Below are 25,221 nucleotides of genomic sequence, written 5' to 3' on the forward strand. Positions count from 1 at the left end.
CATTAAACATTTTTGAAATAAGCATCAATGTATTCCCTACCTTGAATAGCTGGACGCCAATACAGGCAAACATGAACTGCAGCAGACTGGTGACGATAACGATGTTTCCAATGGTCCGTATAGCCACAAATACACACTGGACCACATGCTACAAAAATACACATATATTAAGAATACACGTGGTAGCAGTGACAACCCTAATGTACTTACAATCTGCTGGTCAAAGGCAGTGGAACATGTACATGCCAAAGACCTCCCTACATATTAACGGTTAACTAGATTATATTTCAAATTCTGAAAGGTAAATGTTTTTTAAGATACACTTCAATTAGATACAGCCTTATCACTAAGAGGACAGCTACGTTTTACACACTCAAATACAACATGTTTATATATACACTGTACTATGATAAGGGTTTTTTTACAATGTAATGAACAGTGTTGTGTGATGCACTGCTGTTAAAGATTCTGACCACTGTCTGTGAGATGAGGTGAGGTTAGAAGCTCTATAACCACGCATGCAGAAGAACCCAGCTCTCGTAGTGGCTGAGACGCTCTTTTGCGGTGTGTGGGGTTGCCTCTTTAAGCCCAGCCTCCATTTTGTTACACCTGCACACCTAATGGAATCTCATGGTAACTGGCACACAGAGCACAGGAGAGCTGTGGTGAGGGAGAAGCTGTCTTTGTGATCGGACTTACAGATTTTCCACCCACTAGCATCTTCCTTTTGAATTTAAATCTACCAATTTTACAAAAGGAGTGCACTAAATAAATACACATTAATGACATATTCAATTTTATTGTATTACGCTTCACACACTTGCACATTTATAGTGGTCTGTCTGTCTTCAAAACTGTCAACAATCAATATCGAGGTTTTCCTTTATAAAGATGTTCCACAGTAAACTTGCACAATATTTCTGTAGTTGTCCCATGGTTATACTATGCATGTTCCATAGTTTGCCATGTTTTTAATACGCTTTACAATATCCCTGGGGGCTTTACAATGCTTGCCTATGCTCTATCATGATTTCACTAGGATTTATTACACTTGGCTAAGTTTTACTATGGGACATTTACATAAGGTTCTTTGTCTTTAAGGTGATGAGCAGCCTCACAGAGCTCCACACATACCTTCAGCCCCTTGGCTCTGTTGATAGCTCTCAGAGGTCTCAGCACCCTCAGGACTCTGAGGATCTTCACCACATTGATGGCGCTGGACCTGCAGGACACAGGAGGAACAGCGTGACTCACAAACCATGCCGCAGTTTCCCTGGGTTCCGGGGGAACTCTCACTGTTTCTCTTGATAATATATCTGTTATCGCTAGTATTCAAAGTTTCACTGTGATGCTCTCACTGCATGGATGTAACTCTGACATTTCCACTCACATGCTCACACAAACAAACACATTTTCACTTGCCACAAATGGTACGAATTATACTTTGATTTTACATCTAATTCAAACTTAAATAATTCCAATATTTGTTTCAATTTTGAAAGAATAGCTGAACATGAAAAATTCATGTTCATCTCAGCTTGGGTATTCTGTCAAACAAGGAGGGCAGCTTCAAAACCCCCAATAAGAATTTGAGGGTGTGGCAGGGCTGAGGCCCTGGACAGGTAAATAGATTGTTTTATCTGTTTGTTTGGGTTTTATAAATAAAGTTTATTCAAATTAAGTTTGCGCTAGATATGGCAGGGTTGGCTGTTACAATTCTCTTCTTGCCTAACTGGAAGAAGTGTGGAAAATGTGTCTGGAAGTTAATTGATTGATTGACTATCTATTAACCCCTGGCCACATGCTTTAATAGGAGCTGGTGTTGCACCAGCTCCTTGGATTCTCCATTTGTGGTTCTAGTTATCACCATAGCAGAATATGGGTAATTTAGGGGATTTATAATTCCACCCCTGTATATTTGAGTTTGGTTCAGATAGAAGGGTGCTGGAGCGAGACTCTCCTTTTAGTGGAGGTAGCGCTTGGTTGCCTGTGGGCCAACTTTGTTTTGTAAGCTGTATTTGGTTTAGCATTTTTTGTAATTATTTTGTTCACACTGCTGTTTGTGTGTGTCGGCCTGTGCTCTACCGTCGCTGGTACTGTCACGTGGCTGTTTTGAGTGGCAATAAATCCTGCACGAATGCGTGGTGTGGCAAAGACAACCTCCACCCTCCCTCTTGTTTGTTAGCGGATTCCCACACCTGTATCACAGCCCTGGCACATGGGGTAAAAGTGTAGGAAACTAAGCCGACAATTGTTTCAGCCAGTGCCTTCTTCAGTGTACTGAAGTATGTTCTTATAATTTTAGCAAACAAAGAGGACAAAAGAGAAGCACTTAGCGAGGGACTCACTGAATGCCAGAGGAGATGAGAGACACGCTGACCACCACTAGGTCCAGGATGTTGAAGTAGTTCCGACAGAAGGATCCTTTGTGGAGGAAAGCTCCATAGGCAGTCATCTACAGGAGGAACACAATGTATGTGATCATGAGGAAGACAGGCACACTGCAACACAAGGTTCGACTAAGCTGCATAGATCTATTGCAGTAGTCTTTAGAAATAGGGGGAATTAAACAAGACCACTGTGAAGGAGCAGATCATAAAATCAATTGTTCTGGTGACACTTCCTTAGTCTAGGGGATATATATACTAATCTATATATATATATATATATATAAGATCGTTTCACCAATAGGGCACATTTATGCAACAGAGGTCTAAGGGTCCCTTTACTAAGCTGAATGTGATCTCTGCTGCAGTAAGTCTATTTAGAAATAGGGGTTATAAAAACCCATTGCAACAAGACCATGTGAAGGAGTGGGTAGATCATTTGTATATATATATATATATATATATATATATATATATATATATATATATATATATATATATATATATATATATATATATATATCTATCAAAGGGTTATCATTTGAAGACATCCCCAAACAGATAAATAGCAAATAAATAGCACAATGACTAAATATAATTACAGGGCTAAATATTATACATATACACAAACACAATGTTTACTTGAAATAACAATGTTCATGTATGCTCCTAAATGCCTGTTTCAATAGTTTGTTAACTTGCCTTGTGTCTGATAAAGTGCTTTGACTAGAAGTTCAGGGACTGTACTTCAGTTACACCCATTGTTATATGTACAGTATATACAAGCAACCCGGCACACTGCAGTGTATTTCCAGTCAAACAAAAGGAAACTTCATCCAAACTCGTGGATCACTGGTGAGGCTGGATTTTATCTCTACAGAACAAAAAAAGCACCTGCTGATCTTGCTTCTGACAAAACAACAGAACTAAAGAGCAGCTCCTGAGTTTGGGTAAAAACCATGTTAACATACAAAACACAGTGTTTGAGGAATTGCACTCGGAGTGATTGGAAATGAAGGATGATGTCATTTTAATCTACTTATTCAAACTGCCATCTTGACAGATGTCCAGCCTGCTCACTGTGCACTAATGCTGGATTTCAGTCTCAGCAGAATGTGTGCCAGCGTGTGGTCTAATCTCATGCCCCTTATCAACACCTACAGTACACAGGCAGCTCTCTGCTCACAGACTTATACTTTAATTGATCTGAAGCTCTGACAGGCTGGAGCCAGGGGGATTTACCTTCAGGATGATCTCTATCGTGAAGATGCCAGTGAAGACATAGTCGGCATATCCCAGGATCTGAGGGGAACAAACATTAAGCAAAGTTGGTTTTAGACTAGCCTAGTCCTTTGTGGCCAGCCACTGTGTGTCAACTGAGCCTCTTGTAAGCGAGACGCATAGTCTCACTCCCCTGTGCTTTTACTATATTGAACGCCTGGCTGTCCTCACTCCTGTGCTTTTAGTATATTGAATGCCTGTGATGCATGGCCATGGATTAATAGGTTTTAAGGAAGTCCCCTTGCTTTAAGGAATGATTTGTTAAGGGCTATTTTTTAAGCCTGTTTTCATTCATTTAAGTTTGCAATTCATAGAAAAAAAAAATTCTTAAAACAATCCTTAAAGTTTTGTGAATACAGCCCTAAATTAATTGTTTTGTACTGTAAAAAAATTATTTTGAGAGATAAGAAAAAAAATATCACAGCGCCTACTCATGAGTGGGCTTACTGGCCGCTCTGACCTTGAGTGGGTGAAAATCAACTTGTTTCTTACACAATACACTATATTATACTTTCCGAATATACAGTTAAATAGGAATAATTAAACAGTAGAGCTCATTTTAGTGTGATGTCATTTCAATCTGAGCCAAGTCATCTGATGAAAGCTTTCAGACAGCTGTATCACATCAATATCAGCGCCTACTATATATAATATATAGGGGTGTACCTAATTTGCGATTTCGCAGAAATCAGGAGATTAAGGGGTCACCGTGAAATTCACCTTTTTTAGCGGTCAATGCATACCGCACAAGTACAGAGAGAAAAAAAAAAAATTTCAATGAACTACTGCACAAGTCAAGCGACGCAAACTACGTATAGTTTTTTGTTTTGCACTTCTTGTAATGTGGCTTTGGAGAAAATATGATCGATCGCTATCTAGCTTCAGAAACATACATTACATGAAAGGCTACTACAGAGGCTGCTGAACAGAACATAAAACAAACAGCTTTCAGAAAACAAACTTGAAAGTCAGCGCAGACAAAAAGTATTCCTGTCAGTTGTAGCCAAGTTAAATCAGACTACAGGTAAGATTTAGCACAGACACCTCTCTTCAAACAACCTGCTGCTTAATTTGTAAACACAGTTAGAATTTTGGACTCGAATAGGCACATTTTCTTTGTTTTGACTCAGTACTAATAAAATAAATTCCTGGATAGGACAAACAACACTACAAAGAACATGCTGCATATATGAGTTTATTAAAGTATACCAGATGCCCTTGAGAGGGTAACCGTGGTTTGGGACTGTTTCTAATCGATTACCACATCTGTATAACTTCAAAGCATTGCCTTATACTTCCAACCAATCCAGCGGATGGAGAATGTGCAGCCTCAATGTATGGGCAAGTCTTCGCAACACAAAGACAGAGAATGTCAGCAGCAATATGTATATACTGCCCCCGTGTAGAGCAGAGTGCTGCGTGGGTGCAGGCTCTGCTGTGCAGTCTTGGTACCTTGTTCCTGAAGGAGTCATTCCGTACAGGGTCCTCGGCTGCAAGGGAGATGCTGCTGAGCAGGATGAGGAAGAGGATGAGGTTGGTGAAGACGTTGTGGTTCACTATCTTGTGGCAGGAGATCCGGAACCTGCAGAGAGCAATGGAAGAGTTGTTATGATCCTATATACAATACACGATTAACAGGAGAGGACGGCAGCTTTAAGACTGATGCCACCTCTAAGGAGAGGACAGATACATTGTATGGAGCAGAGAGCTGCAGGTAGTAAGACCTGAGGTAGTAAAAAGTGTGACTCTATTATTATTATTATTATTACTAGTACTACTACTAATAATAATAATAATACTACAATAATAATAATAATATATTTTGAATTTTTTTATTTCTTTTAACTTGTGTGTTAATGCTTATGTTTGCATCAGTATTCCTCTAATGCTGAATATTATCACATTTTCTTTACAGTGGTCTTGTCTTGTCTTTGGTTTCCTCATTCCAAAAAAGTCATGTGGTGGCAAAGCATACTTAGCAGTGGATGTGCATGACGTGTCCTATCGCTATCACTGCTCCAGACTGTACTGCACTGCTAAGCAAGCCCTGATCTAAGAAAAGTAATTCTGTGAACTCAGTTTGCAAAGGCAATTCCCCAATTGAGCTCCGAAAAGAAGCTGATATTCCATAAGCAGCAGCAGAGCTGGGTGAGCTGAAGGAGCCACTGGCCACGCGCACTCGGTAGGGCTTCCCACTCACTCGTTAGTGTGGCTGAAGACGAAGAAGGCCCGGGCCTCGGGCATGGGGACGGCCTTCTCCTTCAGATGCACATCAGATAGCGGACGTGGCCGTGGGCCCATGGGCATCTCGGGCTCCTCCTCTTCATCATCACCTAGGAGGAGGGAGAGAGACACCAGCGGGCTGTGTTGCAGTCGTTCAGTTACAGGTCACGGGGATCTACTAAATGCAATCTAAATGATGGCCAATCAAAACATCCCCTCTGTTTACACAATTATTAAAGGGAACGTTCACATCTGAATGATTTGGATCCGCCGCTGGATCAGTTGAAAAGCCCCCCCGGCCTCATTCCCCATTGTTAAGGCATAAGTTTTTGTTATCAGTATGGTCAAACAATGATGCTATAATCACACTTTGTATAAACTGCACCCATTTCATGTTTTTGTTTTACTCTTTAATTTAATTTTACACTGTATGTCCCTTTAACTTAAATTAAAGGGCATTTTTAACACAACATGTTAAGCAGAAGGGAAAAACCCAGGCTCAGCAAAGTGAATGAAACTCATAAATGTTGTGTGTAAAAGACTGGACTTCCCTAAGGGTGTAGTACTGGGGACTGTTCAAAATAGTCTTTAGTGACAGATGGGCTTATTATGTGCACAAACTTGCAGCACACTTATTTTAAAATGTTGAATATCCCCTTGTAACAGCCCTTTTAAAAGCTGACCGTAATTTTGCAGTTTTCTAATGCTTTTCCCATGGTTTTATATGCATTTACCATCATTTGCCTTGGTTTTTGTTTATCAACATGCTTTACCATAGCTCTCTGGGCTTTACAATGCTTACCTGTGCTTCAATATGCTTTCACTTTGCTTTATTACACTTTTATATGCTTTTACTATGCTCAACTTTTATAAAGGAGTGGGGGGAAAGAAACTTGGTTGCTAGTGCACACTGGTGTAATTTGCTATGTTGGGCAAACACCTTTCTAGTTTACAAGTGCTCCACATGGAAGATGTAATGCAGTAGATTCCACAGATAGACTCCTGTATTGACTATGCATGACAGCATGATGCACACCTGTACCTGGGAAGTCAGGGTATGGATTTTTCTCTTCATTGTCATCCACTGGGAGTTCATCAATAGTAATCTGCAAAGCACAGGAATCAGGCACTGATTGTTCAAATACCATAGCTAGGTATGCATCAGTAAAGTCTACCCCAGACAGCTATCAGAGAGGTGTTGAGACTCTGGAAAAGGAGATGTTTCAACTCAATTGAAACCTCTAAGCTACAGGGGTAGAATCACTCATTTTGAATCCATTACTTGAGGTAAATAGTCAAATATATAACACAAAAACAAATCAATAACATGACATTTATGATGATGCTGTATTTTTCAAGGTTGTATATATTACAGTTCATCATGTTTTTGTTGCATTTATGGATTTGAAATCAAAATGCAACTCAATGGAACAATGGTATAACATAAAATACTGTGCTATAGTCACTGGTTAGTGCAACAGATTGCTTAGTATGATCAAAACAAAGAATCCTAGTCACTGGAGTAGGATTTCTGCCTCACCTTGGTTGTGGGTGGCATCTCTCCATCGACCGTGATTGATTTCAGCTCGATTTTCTCTTCTTTTTTCTCCTCTTCAATCGGTTGCTTCTCATTGTCAGGATGTTTCTCCGGACTGGCAGTCCTGAAGAACAAAGGTAAACAGGCATTTCTTACTATCTGAAGACCTGACTGTGTGTGATTGAGAAAATAGTGCCAGGGCAAGGGTTTGATGCAGGCAAAAGAGCTGTGTAACTCATGCAGCCCCACAGCTGAGAAAGGGTTTGAAGAACTGTGTAGCTCATGCAGTTCCACATGATGAAAAACGGTTTGAAGAGCTGTGTAACTCATGTAGCCCCACAGCTGAGAAAGGGTTTGAAGAACTGTGTAGCTCATGCAGTTCCACATGATGAAAAACGGTTTGAAGAGCTGTGTAACTCATGCAGCTCCACATGATGAGAAAGGGTTTGAAGAACTGTGTAGCTCATGCAGTTCCACATGATGAGAAAGGGTTTGAAGAGCTGTGTAACTCATGCAGCTCCACATGATGAGAAAGGGTTTGAAGAACTGTGTAGCTCATGCAGTTCCACATGATGAGAAAGGGTTTGAAGAGCTGTGTAACTCATGCAGTTCCACATGATGAGAAAGGGTTTGAAGAGCTATGTAACTCATGCAGCTCCACATGATGAGAAAGGGTTTGAAGAGCTGAGAAAGGGTGTAACTCATGCAGTTCCACATGATGAGAAAGGGTTTGAAGAGCTGTGTAACTCATGCAGTTCCACATGATGAGAAAGGGTTTGAAGAGCTGTGTAACTCATGCAGTTCCACATGATGAGAAAGGGTTTGAAGAGCTGTGTAACTCATGCAGTTCCACATGATGAGAAAGGGTTTGAAGAGCTGTGTAACTCATGCAGTTCCACATGATGAGAAAGGGTTTGAAGAGCTGTGTAACTCATGCAGTTCCACATGATGAGAAAGGGTTTGAAGAGCTCTGTAACTCATGCAGTTCCACATGATGAGAAAGGGATTTGTTTTAAAATTCCAAGTTTTTTTGTCTTTTCACCTTGCGAGAAACACATAGTTAAATATTTCTACCACAGAGCTTGCACAATTATTTGCAATGGAAACTATACAACAGAATCACTGATGCATGTATGTATTTATCTCCTAGTTTTTGCATGATGTTTGTAAGATTGCAGGAAAGCTATTCTAATGTATAAAGCGTGTGTTTTGACTCAAATAAAGAATAACTTGCTATAGACATAATGTATTCTTCTTGGTTAGATTCATTTTGTATATTATTCTGTTCAATCATCACATCCCAATGACTTACTTAGAAAAATAAACATTTTAAAGCATTAATTTAGCTTTTAGAATCATGTCTAACTATCCTGTAACCATTAACGTGTCCCCTTACAACAGTGCCTCCAGTGGAAGTAAAAGCATCAGTAAGAAATTCAACATAGAACACACACTTTACATTTACCAGGTGTACTAGGAGGTTAGGCATGATTCTGAAAGCTATATTTAAGCCACAAGACACTTTAAACTCCTGAGGTGTACAAAGTTACCAAGAAATCTAAACAACAAGAAGACTACATTAGTTAAGATACCTGTGAAGTTTCAAAGTTGCTCTTTGAAGGCTGGTTGTGAGTGGTGAATATAGTGGTCAAACACAGGTATCCTTGCAATAAACTTCAGTAACTCAAGCCCCTGTTCTGGTTACCTGGCCAGTTTCTTCCTCTCCTTCTCCTCCTCTTCCTCCTTCTGGGCCGACGTCAGACTCTCGGCATCCGCCAGGTTATCCACAGCGATGGCCAAGAAGACATTCAGCAGGATATCTGTTTGAGGAGTGGGTTAAAGAAGCACAGCATGCCAAAGCATATATATATATATGCCTTTCTGAACATTTAGATAGCTGAAACTCAAAAGTAATTTAAAAGTAACTGTGGCCTTTCGGCAATAGTTTCTGAATACCACAAGGCCCTCCCCATATGCTCCTCATCATGAATATTTCAGCTCCCCTCCTGAACCCCTGACAGTGTTGGTAATGGACTCCACAAAACAGCAGACATTTCATTTTGAAAACTGCGCTGGAGATGTAATTCCTCGACTGTCAGTGATGCCCTATGAAGCTGTCTCCTGATCAAGTCGTCTCCTGACAGCCCTGCGACACTCTGCTCTGCCTGTCAGGCCTCTCTCTCTCTCTCTCTCTCTCTCTCTCTCTCTCTCTCTCTCTCTCTCTCTCTCTCTCTCTCTCTCTCTCTCTCTCTCTCTCTCTCTCTCTCTCTCTCTCTCTCTCTCTCTCTCTCAAACTCTTTGGGAATTAGTAATGGTACTACTGGGGTTTGCCTCAAGCACTCAAGCACTCAGTTTAAACTCTTGACAAGGCAGTTCTGCTGTTCAAAGCCATGGCTACAAGTGCGGAGACCCTGCATGGTTTGAATGGAAGGATACAGTTTCCACAGATGAACAGGATTATGAAGTAAATGCAGACCAGCATTCCGGGGAAAGAGGGTCCGCCATAGGCCATGATTCCATCGTGCATCACAGAGTTCCAGTCTTCTCCGGTCAAGATCTGCCAGGGAAAGACACATAAGGATAATTAGAGGCAATGAGCAGATTTGACAGTAACATATCACGCTATCATCTGGGTGCTGATAAGACAAGGATTAGTTATGCATATTTAATTATGAGAAATAAGATAAGCTGTCCCTTTTACAGTCAAGCCTGCTTAATATCATTTAATGTTAATGTCAACCTCCTGATTATTATCCCAAAATTAACATGTTCCAGATAAAATATAATGGGAGTCAATGGGGACAAGCTTCATATAACATCACCTTGGTTATTAATATCAATCACATTTATTAGTCATACACATAATTTCTGCTCCACCCAATATCACTTAATTGAATACAAGCTAACGATTAGAAGGTTTATATGTGTAAGTTGCTGTACAGCATTAAAAATCTTATGATAACGCAGCACAATATAGCACTTTAGCAGAAAATACCAACAACTAAGCCCCCTGTGTTGCAGTGAATATCCCCTCCCACCTCCAGTAGTGGGTGCACCCCATGCTGAGCGCACTGAGATCCGCAGAGCTGCACACACAGCAACGTGGGCAGGGCTTGACAGATCAACCCATCCGCAGCACAGTCACTCTTTCGAAAGCTTTCAATGAAATGACTTATTGTGTGGGATCAGAAACCAGCATTGGTGCAGGAGGAAGCGTGATCTGGATAAAAATTATCTTTCTCCTGGCGAATTCTCCCTTATATTCACCAGTTTGAGTTATGATGTGTGAATAAAAATATGAAAACAATCAGCATTCTGCTGAAAAATATATCACTACAATATGGACAGCAGCAAAGGTAATGTAGTGTTTCTATAAACACTGCAAAGGAGTTTCTGTAACACGAATGAAAAAATTGCAGTGCTGCTTAATGACCTACTAGACTTCTCTGTACTATGGTGACATTAAATCAATGCATGTCCCCTTCGGTGACCACTTTTTAATTCAATTTTTAGAAATGTTTAAAACTTTTTATGTGAACTCTATGGGGTAGAAAAAGTTTCCTTGCCAAAACTTTGAGAAAAAAAAACATATAGGCATTATAAAATACAGCACAGATAGGAAACTTAACCTGGGTCACAATTATACAGTACATGCAATGACCGAAGATTTGCATTTTTGTAATTGCAGATGGGTATAGTGCAAACAGACTTCTATGCCTGGAAGATTGAGAGTTTGAACAGGGACAAAAAAACAGAACTCCCAATGGAGTTCAGAACCCAGCCCTGCAAAAAAACATGTGCTGAATCTGGCTAGACCCAAATTGAACAACTGATTTCCAATTTTGGTCTGGTCACCTGTACAAAAGAGCACCTGAAAGTTAATTCCTTAGTTCTGACCCTGGGACAAGTAGGGTGTCTTAAGCTGGGATGCTGCCACTCCCTTTACCAGGAAAGAAAGGTAAAGAATTTTAGCTCTGTATATTTTAGTGCTCATAGCGTTCCTGGTGTGGGACGCCCCTCATTTATGGGACTTGTGCACGGTCAGTTAAAGACACTATTTGCTTTGTTTTTGTGTTTGTATTTGTAACTACAGCCCTGCTTTTAGAGCAACACCACCCGAGTGATTCCATTGTTAATATCTCGGTGGTGGTGCACGGTATTGCACTCGCACTGTTTGTGTAAGACAAATAAAATTAGTCAACCACAATACCTTCTGGTTCTCTCTCTCTCTACCAATGGACTCCTGCATCCTTTTATTGAGATGTTTTGACAGAGTACATTTTGGAGAAATGTATGCCGTAATTATTATATATATATTTAAAAAGCAGTACAGCTACCATTTCATTTCTCAAAGGCAATACCTGAAAGACAGTGAGCAGGGACTGGGGGAAGTTGTCGAAGGTGCTCCTCCGGGTCTCCATCTCATCGAAGTTAAACTTGCCCCCGAAGAGCTGCATGCCGAGCAGGGAGAAGATGATGATAAATAGGAAGAGCAGTAGGAGGAGGGAGGCAATGGAGCGCACTGAGTTCAGCAGGGATGCTACCAGGTTACTCAGGGAATTCCAGTACCTGCAAAGGCAAAGCAATATGCACTGAGAATGATATTCCTACAATGCAGGGCTAGTCTGTCAGGGTGGAAGACCATCGACTCCGACCAGAAATGATGTAGGGCTAAGGTAAGTTTTGTACCCTAAAGTACCATTTAAACTGGTCAGTATTTAAAAACAATAGTCTTTATAGTATTTGTCTTGGTGTTCTATTGTGTATGTTGATGTAGCTAAAACTACATTATTTGGTGAACTTTCTGTGAATTCTTGTTTTTTTGCCACACCTCGTCTGTGAAATGTACAAAAAATTACTGTACCAAAATCGTAGCCTTAGTTAGAAGTCATGGTGTTCATAAACAAAATTAATCTCAGAATATGAACAAAACAAACTAAACTGCTCCTAAAACGTATAGATGAGAACTTCTAACTCTAAAACACCTACAAACTTGGTCAATCAAAATTATCTTTAAAGCTCTGGGCAGCTTAAGGACAAGCCTGCAGGTGACCGGCCAGACCACAGGGGTCGCTGGTGCGCGGTCGGTTGTGGAATAGTCTGGATTCAAACCGGCAACATCCAGGCTATAGGGAGCATCCTGCTCTCCATGTGGAGCGCCTTTACCAGATGAGCGACTCGGGAGACCATGGCAGGTAATTTTTAAATACATGCTAAAATGGAACATGTCTTTCTCTTGTCATCATAAAAAAAGCAAATTAACAGAAAGCTTAGCTGGGCTTGAACATTATTTAATACATGTTCAAAGTCTGTTTTTGTTTACAAAAACTATTCTGGACTATTGGTCGTTTCATTAAATTTGAAAAAAAAACAACTCATCTGTTAAAGCTTTGTGAACAGAAGCCAATGTCTATCTAGGCTATTTCGGTGGCTGTGTTGTGTGTGTAGTCGTGTGTGTTACAAGATGATCGACTCAGTTAACACAGGCCGCTGTGTTGTGTGTGTAGTCGTGTGTGTTACAAGGTAATTTACTCAGTTAACACAGGCAGCTGTGTTGTGTATAGTTGTGTGTGTTACCGGGTGATCGACTCAGTTAACACAGGCCGTTGTGTTGTGTGTGTAGTCGTGTGCATTACCGGGTGATCTTGAAGATCCTGAGCAGCCGCACGCAGCGCAGCACCGAGATGCCCAGCGGTGACATGACCTTGGTCTCCACCAATATGGTCTCCAGGATGCCCCCACACACGATGAAGCTGTCGAAGCGATTGAACAGCGACACGAAGTAGGCCTGCAGGCCCAGGCTGTACATCTTGAGCAACATCTCCGCTGTGAACAGGACCAGCATGACCTTGTTGGCAGTGTCTGGAAAAAAGCGACAGATGGGGGCTACTGACGAGCACTGCTAGGGCTGAGCACAACACATATATACAAAATAATAACTGCATTAATATTAAAGCTGAACAAAAAAGTAACAAAGACACTGTAACAATTTAAATAGATGTAAATCGTGTTAAAATGTGTAAATAAACCCATTGATGGTTACAGTTATCTATTGGTAGCCTTGTTCTGTAAGGGTCGCAGGGATTGATTTGATCAACCTGTACCTTGGAAAGGCACTATATAAAATAAAGATTGATTGATTGCTGGGATAAGCCGCAGCTGGATTTTTAGAGCATTTTACAGCACTGGGAAATCACAGTGAATTGCATAAAATCTATTATTCCTTAAAACAGGTGGTTGAGACAATCCTGGTTGATTCTCCATTACTGTTAAATGTCCCTGAAACATCCAGCTGTTCCTTATCCTGGTGGGGTATAGGTTAATCAGATCAACCCCTAGGTTAGTATTTGCTTGCATGTACTTTAAGGATGGGCACCTTGAACCTCGGTGAGCCAGTCAACTTGATTGTGGTGCTCAGAGGCGATGGTCAGAGTGTTGAGGAACACCAGGAAGATTACCAGCCAGTAGAACACGTTTGACTTCACAGCCGCTCGGCACTTCCTCCGGCAAAACCGGTTCCACCTCCGCGAGTACCGACTGAACCACACACACGACAGTGAGGGAAGACAGAGAGAGCGGTGCATCAGACACACATGTGGCATTAACACAGATTGATAAACAATGGCACATCCTGAGCTACTTGGCCTCCTTCTACTAGCTTTGATTCATAAAACTGATAAACCAAGTTACTACCGTTCACACATGTGTACCAGGGCAGTTGAAAAGGCATAGAACCTGGCAAAAACCAATTGGGTACAGGTTGCTTTGCCAAGCCCTCAGACATAGAACCTGGCAAATTGCTGCTGCAACATCTGTACAGGGACTGGCTGCATGTTTAAACTTATACTTCATAACATTTAAAATTGGACAACCTTCTTATGTTATGATACATATGCATATATATATATATATATATATATATATACAGTATGTTACACACATAGTCCAGATTCAATGACCAACAAAAATAACCATTTTGCAATTTGAGCACCTAAAATGATCAAAGAACGAAATTATAGGTTATTGTGGTGTTTGAGCAAAGTATTTTGCTCAAATTGTGAAATGTAAAATACGAAACAAGCAAAGAACGAAGCACAAAAGAAGAGACAGCTTCTTTGGTTTTTGATTAACGTGATACACTCAAATTGCGAAATGTGATTTCTGCAAATTAACAGTTACCGAAGAGATTTTAAAGATGCTGCTCAATCTGCGATTAGGAATTAATTCTGGGGTGTTCAAATGTATTTATTTATGTATTTATTATTTATGCAGGACGTTAATCCATTGAGATCATGGCCTCATTTGCAAAGAGGTCATGTTAAGCAATTTAGGAGGATAGTGACCCCAAACATTAAACTTCAAGAGAGTTTGAAATAACGTTTGTAATGTTCTTGTCTTATTATTTAGAAAATACAGTTTTAGATGAAAAAAATAACACAATTAAAAATTAAAAATTCTCATAAATCTAACTACCGCTTTTTAGAAAACAGGTTTTGCATACCTGATCAGCACTAGACAGCGGCACGCCTGTGCAGACTGCTTTTTAACAACAAAAAAAGACTTCATAAATGTTTCTTTTTTTTAACATACAAATCACTGGATTTGTTTTTGTAAGGCTTGCTGCTGTGGCATTTAGAATTGCACTGAACTCCCTTATGCACACAGAAGCACTTCTCTGCTTTGCATAGCCCCAGAAGTAGCTGCTGCTTGTTTTCTTTGGATGCTTTGTCCAAATTAGGAATGAACGATCAGACAATTGAAATTCATTCCGACTGTATCCTCCAGCAGACCGAAGGCCGAATAAGCTGTCTCTTCTTTTGTGTTTCCGTTTGCTTGTTTTATGTTTTCCATTTTGCAATTTGATCAAAATACTTTGCTCAAAGACTGAAATAACCTTTCATGTCGTTCTTTGGTAATTTGTCAATGCTCAAATCGCGAAATGGTTATTTTTGTCGGTCATTGCCCTAATCCTGACTATGACTGTAATATATATATTAGCACTGGCTAATATTCTGAATACATGTGCTTTTAAGGTAAACTCCTTCTTCAGTACTTGTAAACCCTGTAGGGCATTGTACCTTGAACTGTGCTTGTGCTATTCTCCCACATCTTGTTTTTTATCATCTGGCTTTGATGTGTCATTTTTGCTAAATATTTCTTGCTACATGTAAGCACTTAATATAAAACGCAACAATCTTTCTTTCAGATGTAAGAATAGATGCTGATACTGCTTGTGTATCTTATATCACCATTTGACATGTACAAGTCTCAACTACTTTGCACAGCATTCTACCTACTGTAAAATTTCGCCTTCTGCACAGAATGATGAGTCAACTCCATTCAAGATCAAAATCAGTCATACTAATACACATTCCACAGGCCACCGTTTGATCTGTTGCTTTTTATGAGATCGACCGCCCCCCCCCCCCCCCCCCCCCCCCCCCCCCCCAAAAACCCCTCCCCGGTAGTTCGTTAGCTCTCCAGCTCGCTGAGTGAGAACGAGTTTGAGAAAACTTTGTGTCATCTTTGCCATGATTGACAGGCGGGTAAAACAGGACTTCCGACCCCCCCTTACAGGATCACTCATGCGCCTGATAGCCAGTGATGTTGTATAATAGATCTAAACATTTTTTTAGAGGGAGGAAAGGTATAGTCCTGTAGGTTAATGGGACTACATCCCCCAGAATGCTACAGGCGTGAGCCAGGAAGAGAAACAGGACACCTGGCACTAAATTAATTAGGGGGTGGGGGGGGGGGGGGGGGGGCGGGGGGGTGCTACTGTGTGTAGTACTTCTACGTTTTGTGACCGGTAAATGACTTAGCTGTCTGGTTTTATTAGCTAGAACTGGATTCAGTTTAGTTAAGGGCTCCAAAGTGGAATTAGATTTAGTTTTGTTGGTTTTCTTTCTGTAAATGAATAAATAGACATGCACTGCCCTGTCTGAAGGTCCAGAGAATCTTCATTTTATACAAGACGACAGTGAAAAAGGGTCCCGAAATATATATACTGTATATCTTTTTTTTGTACATAAATAAATCATTTTACCTGGTTTAATTAAATGTAGCTAAATGTGTAACACTGCCAAATACTCCACTGCAGTGAAATGCAAAGTACTTCTGGTTTAAAACTCTCTGGAAGATTCCTTTATGATATCTGACAAGACGTGATGAGGGACTGAATGGGAAATGCTCAGAATCAGAAAATACAGGTTATATGATGGATTGACTTTTGTATTGAATTTGACTGCTCGGCAGACCAGTCTCATCCTCACCTGTAGCCCTCAGACACTTCACTACTAAAACTGTACAGATTACTGTGCCCTGGCCCCCGTGTTTCAAAGGTTACCTCCTGCTGCACGCTCCTCTCCAAAGGGAGGAGAAGCTGCTGGATGGCAGACAGAGGCACATATCAGATGACAGGCATTGAAATTCACCTCATACAAGCACAGAAAGCAGGCAGAAGCCCTCATTACAAAGAGGAATTAGAAGCCTTAACACATATTTAAGGCTAATTATACACCTGGGAAATGCTGAACGGTATCCTAGCAACATGTTTCACTAAGCAACAGTTTTTAAACACAGTTTTATGGGGGCGAAGCTAGATTGTAAGCCCCAAAAAACCTACCTCGGCAAACCTACATTCTAAGTTATAACCCTAAATCAATGTCATTAAGAAATATAGAAACATCTCTATACATGTATATTATCTCCTTTAGAGCACCTGTGGGGTTATTTGACATTACTGGGGGGGGGGGCATCCTGAGAGACGACACTTTTTTGTGGATGGGTGAGCCTTTTTTCCAAACAATTTGGACTTTCATGAAATATTCATTGAACACAAACATATTTGCGCATGTGCCGCGTTCCTGTTTTTGGTGCTGTATCATAGGTGCAGCAGTTCATTTGGTTAACAATTCACACAACATTCACACCACAATATATAACTTCTCAATAACTACAGACATCGTAAACCCATACCATTACCATCAAGCAGCAGAAACATCCTGAAGAGAATCACTGAGCTGTTTTTTTGGAGAATACACTGTTCCAGTCTTTGGGAAGTCTAGCTGGCAAAACCAATTCCGGTCCTGGTAATTTTAAAACTTATTCAAGGAAAATGAGGATGTCAATTGTTCACTTTGACTTGAAGATCTTTTCACTGCTTTCAACTGGCTCCTTGTTTGCTTTAAGTTTACCTTTCACACAGCCATAACACCACCAAAATATGTTCCTTTATTTTTGAGAGACAGACTAATATAGATGTTCATGACCTGTATACCAGTCAGTGTGTTTTTCATTCAAGCTGTGCTGAGTTGTGGGCCTTTGGGACAACTGGTATATTGTAGGTTCAAGTGAACATGCAAACAAAGCTGTTCCCCGAAAGGGTCCTGACATAAGCCACTGTCAGGCTAGAAGAGGACTCAAACACATGCCTTAAAATCCCATTTAGAAGCACTGTGCTAAGTGAAGATCCTTTCAATCTCTTTTTGAACCCAGTGAAGAAGTCCACTAGGACCTTTAAAACTACATTTTCTCTTAACTGTCTTTTCTCCCTTATGGATTTGACAAAAATGGTTACTAGCCCTTTTTGATTGGATCCTTATGAAACTCAAATGAAAATGCCTCAACAGCAGCCATTTTTGAAGAAATTGTGGAATCTGCCAAGGGATTTTGTCTTCCTATCTAAGATGGCTTGGCAGGTATCTTGACATTTCAGCGTGTTATTACCCTTTATGTAAAGGTATGGGGATTCTTATTTGAAGAAGAGACATATAGAGGTTTGCTGTTTGCTAAAGTTGTTCTTAAAATCACAATGTAGGTTAGGTTAAAGTAGCTTTTGAGAAAGTGCCTCGGGGTTGCTAGGCAACATGTAACAACACGAGATTCCAATTTTTAATTTTTAAGTAGGTGATTTTATGATTAGACTAATTTGTCATGTAATGGTTGCTGTACATTTTTTTTTTTTTTTTTACATTTAAGAAAAAATGTCAAGAACGCTGTTGAAAAATAAATATGTATCCTTAAGGAAGACAAACACAGGGATCGTTTGACAGCAGTAATGACTTGTCTCAGTAAGAATCACATGAGGGTACAGACAAACAATGTGAGCAACAATGAAGATTGTCGTAGCATGAGATTCTAAAGCACGTTCCTTATGGACTCTGGTACCAGGGATTCAAAAGCTAAACTGGAGTGATCCGTCTCCTTTTAATATTTTTATAGCACAGTCACTAGGTTACACTAAGTGAGCTCTGGGGTTTTCAAGGTTCAACTGGCTGTCAGTTTTGAGAATTTGTGATCACAATAATATAGCACAAACACGTCACACAAGACACACACTCCCACTCACAGAGACTAACAGTCACAACACACGACTGTCATAGGAGAGACTTCTCAAAAACTCTAGTCTAACTGAGAAACAGGCATTGAAATGTACTAACCTGAACTTGGATTTGGAGATCCTATTTCTGGAACAAAAAACAAAATGGAATTATACATAAAACAATCGGACACATTACATGAGACAAGTTCCAGAGACAATATTGACAGCAATGATGCACAGCACATCAATGGAGAAAGGCCATCACTGCAAACAGATGGTAAGTGGCCTTTCACCCCGGTTTAGTTGCACTGTAAATGTTTCAAAGAGCTTTTGCAGAAACCTCACAGTGAACAACAGGAGTCTGAAGATGACATCACAGTAGGTCTGGGGGTCTCGAATGAATAAAATAGGCACTTTTCAGTGATCTGGAAAAAAAAAATATCTTTAGATATTTTGCTTGGTCACAATCCTTACTATTCTTATCCGTACCAGTTGTATATGTTTTTTTGATCCATAGGCCATCTATGTGTAATTATTTGTACTGCATGTACTTGACCTACAAACTAAGATTTGGGAGTGATATTCGAACCTCACACACAGGGCTCTCCCTGCCCTCCAATGGACAGTGCGCCACTGAAGACCTCTTACCTAAAGAAACTTAATTAATTGCATCCTGGAGGAAAAAAAAAATTAAACTGAAGGGACAGCAGCTTTATATAGCATTACAATGTAACATGATAGTTCCTCAAAACTATACTACATAGTCATAGCCTTTCCTAACTTTATACAGCCAGCATCTGCTTCTCTAAAGACCCTCCTTTCATGACTCCCATGTGAGCTGTGACTCTGCTTATAGAAATGCTTTCTGTGAAGAAGCCCACAAAACCCAATATTATTTTCTTGAGAGCACTTAACCAGCATGCTTGTTGTTAAAGAAAACACATTCAGTAGGGACCTGCTCTACAGAGCTTGTATAGGGCTTGTGTATTGCTGCAAGGCTGGTGTACAAAGCAAGGCAATTAAAACAGGTGATGGCAATAAAGACAAAAAATCAGCACTCAAAGTCTGAGGTATAAGCCACGGAATGTGTGGCAAATACCCCAAGCGACTTCATTTATATATAGATAGATGCACTTACTTATTTTAGCCAGCTGTAAAAACAGTTTGCATTTTCCCATGGCTAAAATGTTAGAATACTGGCATACATGTTATTAAACAAAATCAAGATACGTATGTTTTCTTAGCAAAACATGTTTGTGCAATGCTGCAGCCTTGCACAGACTCTCAGACAAACTGGAGGTAAACTGTTTTAATCAAATTTTAAATGACTTAAGCTATAATAAATCCTGATGTTAAAAAGTAAAGAATGGAGTCCCCAAGTAGCTCACTTGTAGCTCATTAGCTCACTGTGTTGTGTGCATGGTGAGTCATAGTCAGGGGAGCGCAGGTTCATGTCCTGGCTGTGTGAAGTCACTGGTCTTTGCTGGAGATTTCAAAGGGAGCATCACATTGGCTCAGGCACTCCCATAGGTTAGGGAGGTAAAACCAACAGGGACTATTTCTCCTCATCACACTATAGCAGAAACCTGCTGGCCAGGCACTTAGTGAGGTCTGGCATAAAAGGTGTCCCCCAGAGGGATCACTTTTTATAAATACTGCTTACAAACACAACTAAACTTAATTTGAGCACTGCAATCGAAGGACCTAATAGGACCAAATTGACCACTATTCAAAAACCAAGTGGACCCAATACAATACAGGCAAAATAGACCACCAATATCAAGAAACAACAGGAAATGACTAAAATACTGCGCCTCTGTATAACTCAGGAACATGTTTAACTGTTTTTACAGCGTTATACAGAAAAATACAGAGCTATCTTAACTGATGTATTCTTCTAGTTGTTTAGTTTCACTTCGCATAATGTTCTGTTTCCTACACCAATGTCCCCCTGCAACACCCTGCACCCTATCAGATGGAAGAAGTACACTGTAAACAATACCAAATCATTTCAGAAGGACAGGTTATTGGTTACACTTTGGTTTAAAACATTTATTTGGGAGATTCGACACAGATTTGAAATTTCTGGAGGAGTGCTTAAACTTGTGAATTTAAAAAAAAATGACCAGGATGTGATGACTGAAGCAAAAGAAAATGATAAAGTTTCACACCAAGTTCCTCTTAAAGTCTGTTTCAGTCTGAACTAGCATTTTGTGGCCAATTTGGTCTATTTCAGATTAAATTGGTATTTTGAGGGAGAGAAGCAAGAGGAATAAGAAACAATAATAAAAAAGTTAAAACCAAGCCAATTTCTGTTTTAAAAAGAAAGAAAAGATAAAAAGTATCACTTACACAAGTTGAGTGTAACAGTTTTCTCCTTCCAGTTCCCCTGCTGCCCCCCTGTCTGCGTTCACAGATTCATTTTCACTGGTAGGCATGCTCACTGTAGGGGGTTCAAGATGAAAAAACGACCGGTTGATATATCAGCAACATTCACAGACAGAAAAAATAACAAGCCAGTTATTACCTAGACCTTTCAAAGTCAAATTGATTTACAGTCTTTGATAGTTTTTTTTTTTTTTTTTTAATTAAAATTTTTTACTTTAATCTCTGCAATTGATATTTTTTATATAATTAACAATTGTATCACCACAGTGTTCCAAAACAACTTGAAGCTCCTGGAAACAGGAGTAGAGCACAGGCTTGTTGCTATGGTGACATCACATGTTTGGCTAGGGCCTGGCAACCACTATGGAAACACCGGTAGTGTTTCTTGTGGTTTTAAACCAATGCTCCCAGTACTGATAACTGTAACCAGTAAAAAAATACCCTGTGCTATTCTATATGAAGAGCTGGACTAATGAGTATAATGAGGCCCACAAACTTCATTACAGATAGCTTAGTTTTAATAAAAAAAGAGAATAATATACATGAAGTAACACATATTTGCCATATTGATATCCTGGTGTGTTCAAGGTGTTTTGACGATATAGAATTGGGCTTCTGCCTAAACCAGGGAACAGGCAAGGGAAGCAGAGGGAGGAGCCAGACTTTATCTAGTGTGTCACTTCCTCATTTATATATATATATATATAAATTATTTGTAAAACACCTTGAAAACAAGGATCAGTACTCACACTTAAACATGTGCAGTCCACCCTACTGGCTTACACACCATTTCAGAATCAAGCAGCACCAAAACGAATCCTTCATTTGATAATTCATCCCCAGAAAAGTTATTTGTTTTGGCCAACACACGTTGAAAGAAAACTTTTGTTAAGGTAAAACGCAAATGGGGTTGTTCCTGATGATCATTACATGCAGTTTGAAAGCTAGATGGAAGGCAGCATGCCAAAGGAAAACATAAACTAAAATAATAATAATAATAATAATAATAATAATAATAATAATAATAATAATAATAATAATAATTTGCATTATGGTACTTTTTTCAGTGGTGACTTATTAGCTATTCTATTTAATATTAAGGTCGTATTTTTGTAATACAAGCTTTTGACCGGTGGAATACCATAGAACTGAATACACTGACATTTTAGAGCATTGACAGTGCTTAGAACAATACAATAGATACAATGCATAAAACATGGAACAAAACTCATGGAACCTTGAAAACAATGGTCCCAGACACTCACAGCAATTGTACAGTGAGGTTTAAGCCAATTTGTTTGGGTAAGATTACTCTAAAAAAAAAATGACAAAACACAAACCTACACGTGCTTTGACCTGTATACTGGAAACTAGGGGAAAGTATATTTTCCTGCTGGGATAGTTATTGACTTGTACTTTTAAACACTGCAAAAAATATATTTACAATTTATGATAGCTGACTGTAAACAGGTAGCAAAACATAGTATTTTGTAAAAAGGGAATTGCAAGGAAATTAAGGGCAATTTGGATAAGACTACCGGAAAATAGATAAAACCCTGAATTTGGGGGAAAACTGGAAACTTTGGTGGAAGTTAACTTTGGGGGAGTATATTTTTCTGCTGGGACATAGTTATCGACAGTGAGGGGAAAAAATGGTGAATGATGAATGGCTAGACTGACATGGCTACACTTTAACATTTTAAGGTTTTTATACTGGTATATTTTTTAAACATTCTTGCAATAAAACATTTAAAACCAGCCAAGATAAAAGGGATATAATATGATACCTAGAAGAAGTGGCAAATTATAGATAAACTTCAGCCCCATGAAGATGTGATATCATGTAAGAATAAATCATGGATTTCAATATAAACAATACCAAGTCGTTGACATGCCATGAAAAACCTATAAATATCTCCAATGTTTTGATTCAAACACATGCTCCCTTGAGAAAGATATGTACAACATATCGAAACGCTGGGCAGCTGGCTCTTTGAGCTTATATATATATATATATATACAGTGCCTATAGAAAGTCTACACCTCAGAGTTTCATGCATTTAAATGATGATTTTTTCCACTGATTTTTTTTCCATTTATCTAAACACCATACTGCACACTGTTAAATGGAAAAAAGTTTTTATTGAGAAAAAAATTATATATTAAAAATACGAAATTGAAAGATCGTAATTGGATAAGTCTCCACCCCAAGTTAATACTGGTGGAAGCAACTGTCAGCAATTACAGCTGTGAGTCTGCTGAGATAGGTCTCTACTAACTTTGCACACCTAGATTTGACAATATTTGACCATTCTTCTTTACAAAACTGTTCAAGATCTGTCAAGTATCTTGGGGAGGGTTGATGGACAGCAATCTTCAAGTCATGCCATAAATTTTTGATTGGATTTAGATCGGGGATCTGACTGGGCCACTCAAGGACATTTACCTTTTTGTTCCTTAGCCGTTCCAGTGTAGCTTTGGCTGTGTGCTTTGGGTCATTGTCATGCTGATCCCAGTTTTAGATTTCTTGCAGAGGGCTGCACGTTTTCCTCAAGGATTTCTCTGTACTTTGCTACATTCATTTTCTCTTCTATTCTGATAAGTGACCCAGTCCCTGCCAATGAGAAACATCCCCATAACATGATGCTGCCACCACCATGCTTCACAGTAGGGATGGTGTTCTTTGGGTGATGCCCTGTTTTGGGTTTGCACCAAACACAACGTCACATGTACACTTTGACCAGCCTTGTCTATAAAACCTTGTAGCTCTTGTAAAGTTGCCATAGGCCTCTTGGTAGCCTCTTTGATCAGTCTCCTTCTTGCTCATTCATCCAGTTTGGAGGGACAGTCAGATCTAGGCAGGGTCTTGGTGGTGCCATACACCATCCACTTCCTAATAATCGTCTTGACCATGCTCCAAGGGATATTCAAGGCCTTTGATAGTTTTTTATACCCATCCCTGATCTGTGCCTTTCAACAACTTTGTCCCTTTTTGAATGCGCCTTGGTGCTCATGGTTGAGTCTTTGCTTTGAAATGCACTACCCAGCAGAGGAAATCTACAGGAACTGCTGAATTTATCCTGAAATAATGTGAATCACTACAATTTAACACAGGTGGAGGTCAGTTAACTTGGTGTGTGATTTTGAAGGTGGTTACACCTGAGCTAATTTAGGATTTCTGTTACAAGGGGGGTGGACACTTATCCAACCAAGCTATTTCAGTTATTATTTTTAATTCATTTTCTACAAATTTTTTGAATAGTTTTTTCACTTGGAAGTTGTGGGGTAGGATGTGTAGATAAATGAAAAAAAAAACTATTTTAATGCATTTTAATTCCAGGCTATAAGGCAACAAAAGGTAAACATTTTGAAAGGGGGTGTAGCCTTTTTATAGGCACTGTGTATATATTGCCTCGTTGTTCCTGTCTGTTCTAAACAACACATTATTTTTACCGTTCTACAGTACATACTGAAACATGGTTTAGATACTGCTCCTCAGTGGCTCAACATAAAAAGAGCAATAAAAAAGTTTTTTTTTTTTCTATTCTGTACAAATGAACAGGAGATCCAAGACTTGCATATCTACCTGCCAAGAAAGAAAAATATACTATTATGAATGGGATTTAGTTTAGCGTATGGAGCTGTTTTGCTGTTGTTTTTTGGGTCTTCTGAAGATGTGTATTTAGGTTTCAGTATTGCTTGGGTGTTTTGAGAAGGAATTCAGTGCTGTGCACCAGAGTGCAGTGACATATACAGTATCGTTCTGCTCAATGGAATCATCAAAACAGTGTCAAATGACTACTCTATGAATCGCCTGCAGCTTGATGTTAGGAAAACGACAACTTAGTCTAACATTTATTGTGTGAATTTCAGCACAGTACCTGCTACATTTTAAATTTCAAGTTGTATTACAAATGTAACTGTTATCCTTCATTTATATAGCTGATTGTATTAAATGTCCTAGCAAAAAAGGCTTACCACACTGATTATTTTTATTAAATATTTAAATATGATATTTATACATGATACTTAAATATGATATTTATATGCAATGCAATTTATATGCAGGTCTGTATTCAGAA

The 25,221-nt window shown here is 39.4% G+C and overlaps 1 protein-coding gene across 1 annotated transcript in view; it reads right to left on the reverse strand.

The window, feature by feature from the left end:
* The window catches only part of LOC121319532 (voltage-dependent L-type calcium channel subunit alpha-1C-like), a 326,930-nt gene that overhangs the window by 56,960 nt on the left and 244,749 nt on the right, over nt 1–25,221 (reverse strand). Inside the window, exons 10-24 of the mRNA XM_041257053.1 lie at nt 21,104–21,194; nt 18,870–18,896; nt 13,805–13,965; nt 13,065–13,290; nt 11,790–11,997; nt 9,865–9,985; nt 9,134–9,248; nt 7,432–7,552; nt 6,928–6,997; nt 5,869–6,001; nt 5,121–5,250; nt 3,630–3,689; nt 2,349–2,455; nt 1,135–1,222; nt 41–148 (exon numbers count right to left, since the gene is read on the reverse strand). Coding sequence (XP_041112987.1) covers nt 41–148; nt 1,135–1,222; nt 2,349–2,455; nt 3,630–3,689; nt 5,121–5,250; nt 5,869–6,001; nt 6,928–6,997; nt 7,432–7,552; nt 9,134–9,248; nt 9,865–9,985; nt 11,790–11,997; nt 13,065–13,290; nt 13,805–13,965; nt 18,870–18,896; nt 21,104–21,194 — 1,766 coding nt within the window. The remainder of the gene's footprint in view (nt 1–40; nt 149–1,134; nt 1,223–2,348; nt 2,456–3,629; nt 3,690–5,120; nt 5,251–5,868; nt 6,002–6,927; nt 6,998–7,431; nt 7,553–9,133; nt 9,249–9,864; nt 9,986–11,789; nt 11,998–13,064; nt 13,291–13,804; nt 13,966–18,869; nt 18,897–21,103; nt 21,195–25,221) is intronic.

This window comes from Polyodon spathula, chromosome 8 (genome assembly GCF_017654505.1).
Source record: "Polyodon spathula isolate WHYD16114869_AA chromosome 8, ASM1765450v1, whole genome shotgun sequence".
NCBI lineage: Eukaryota > Metazoa > Chordata > Actinopteri > Acipenseriformes > Polyodontidae > Polyodon > Polyodon spathula.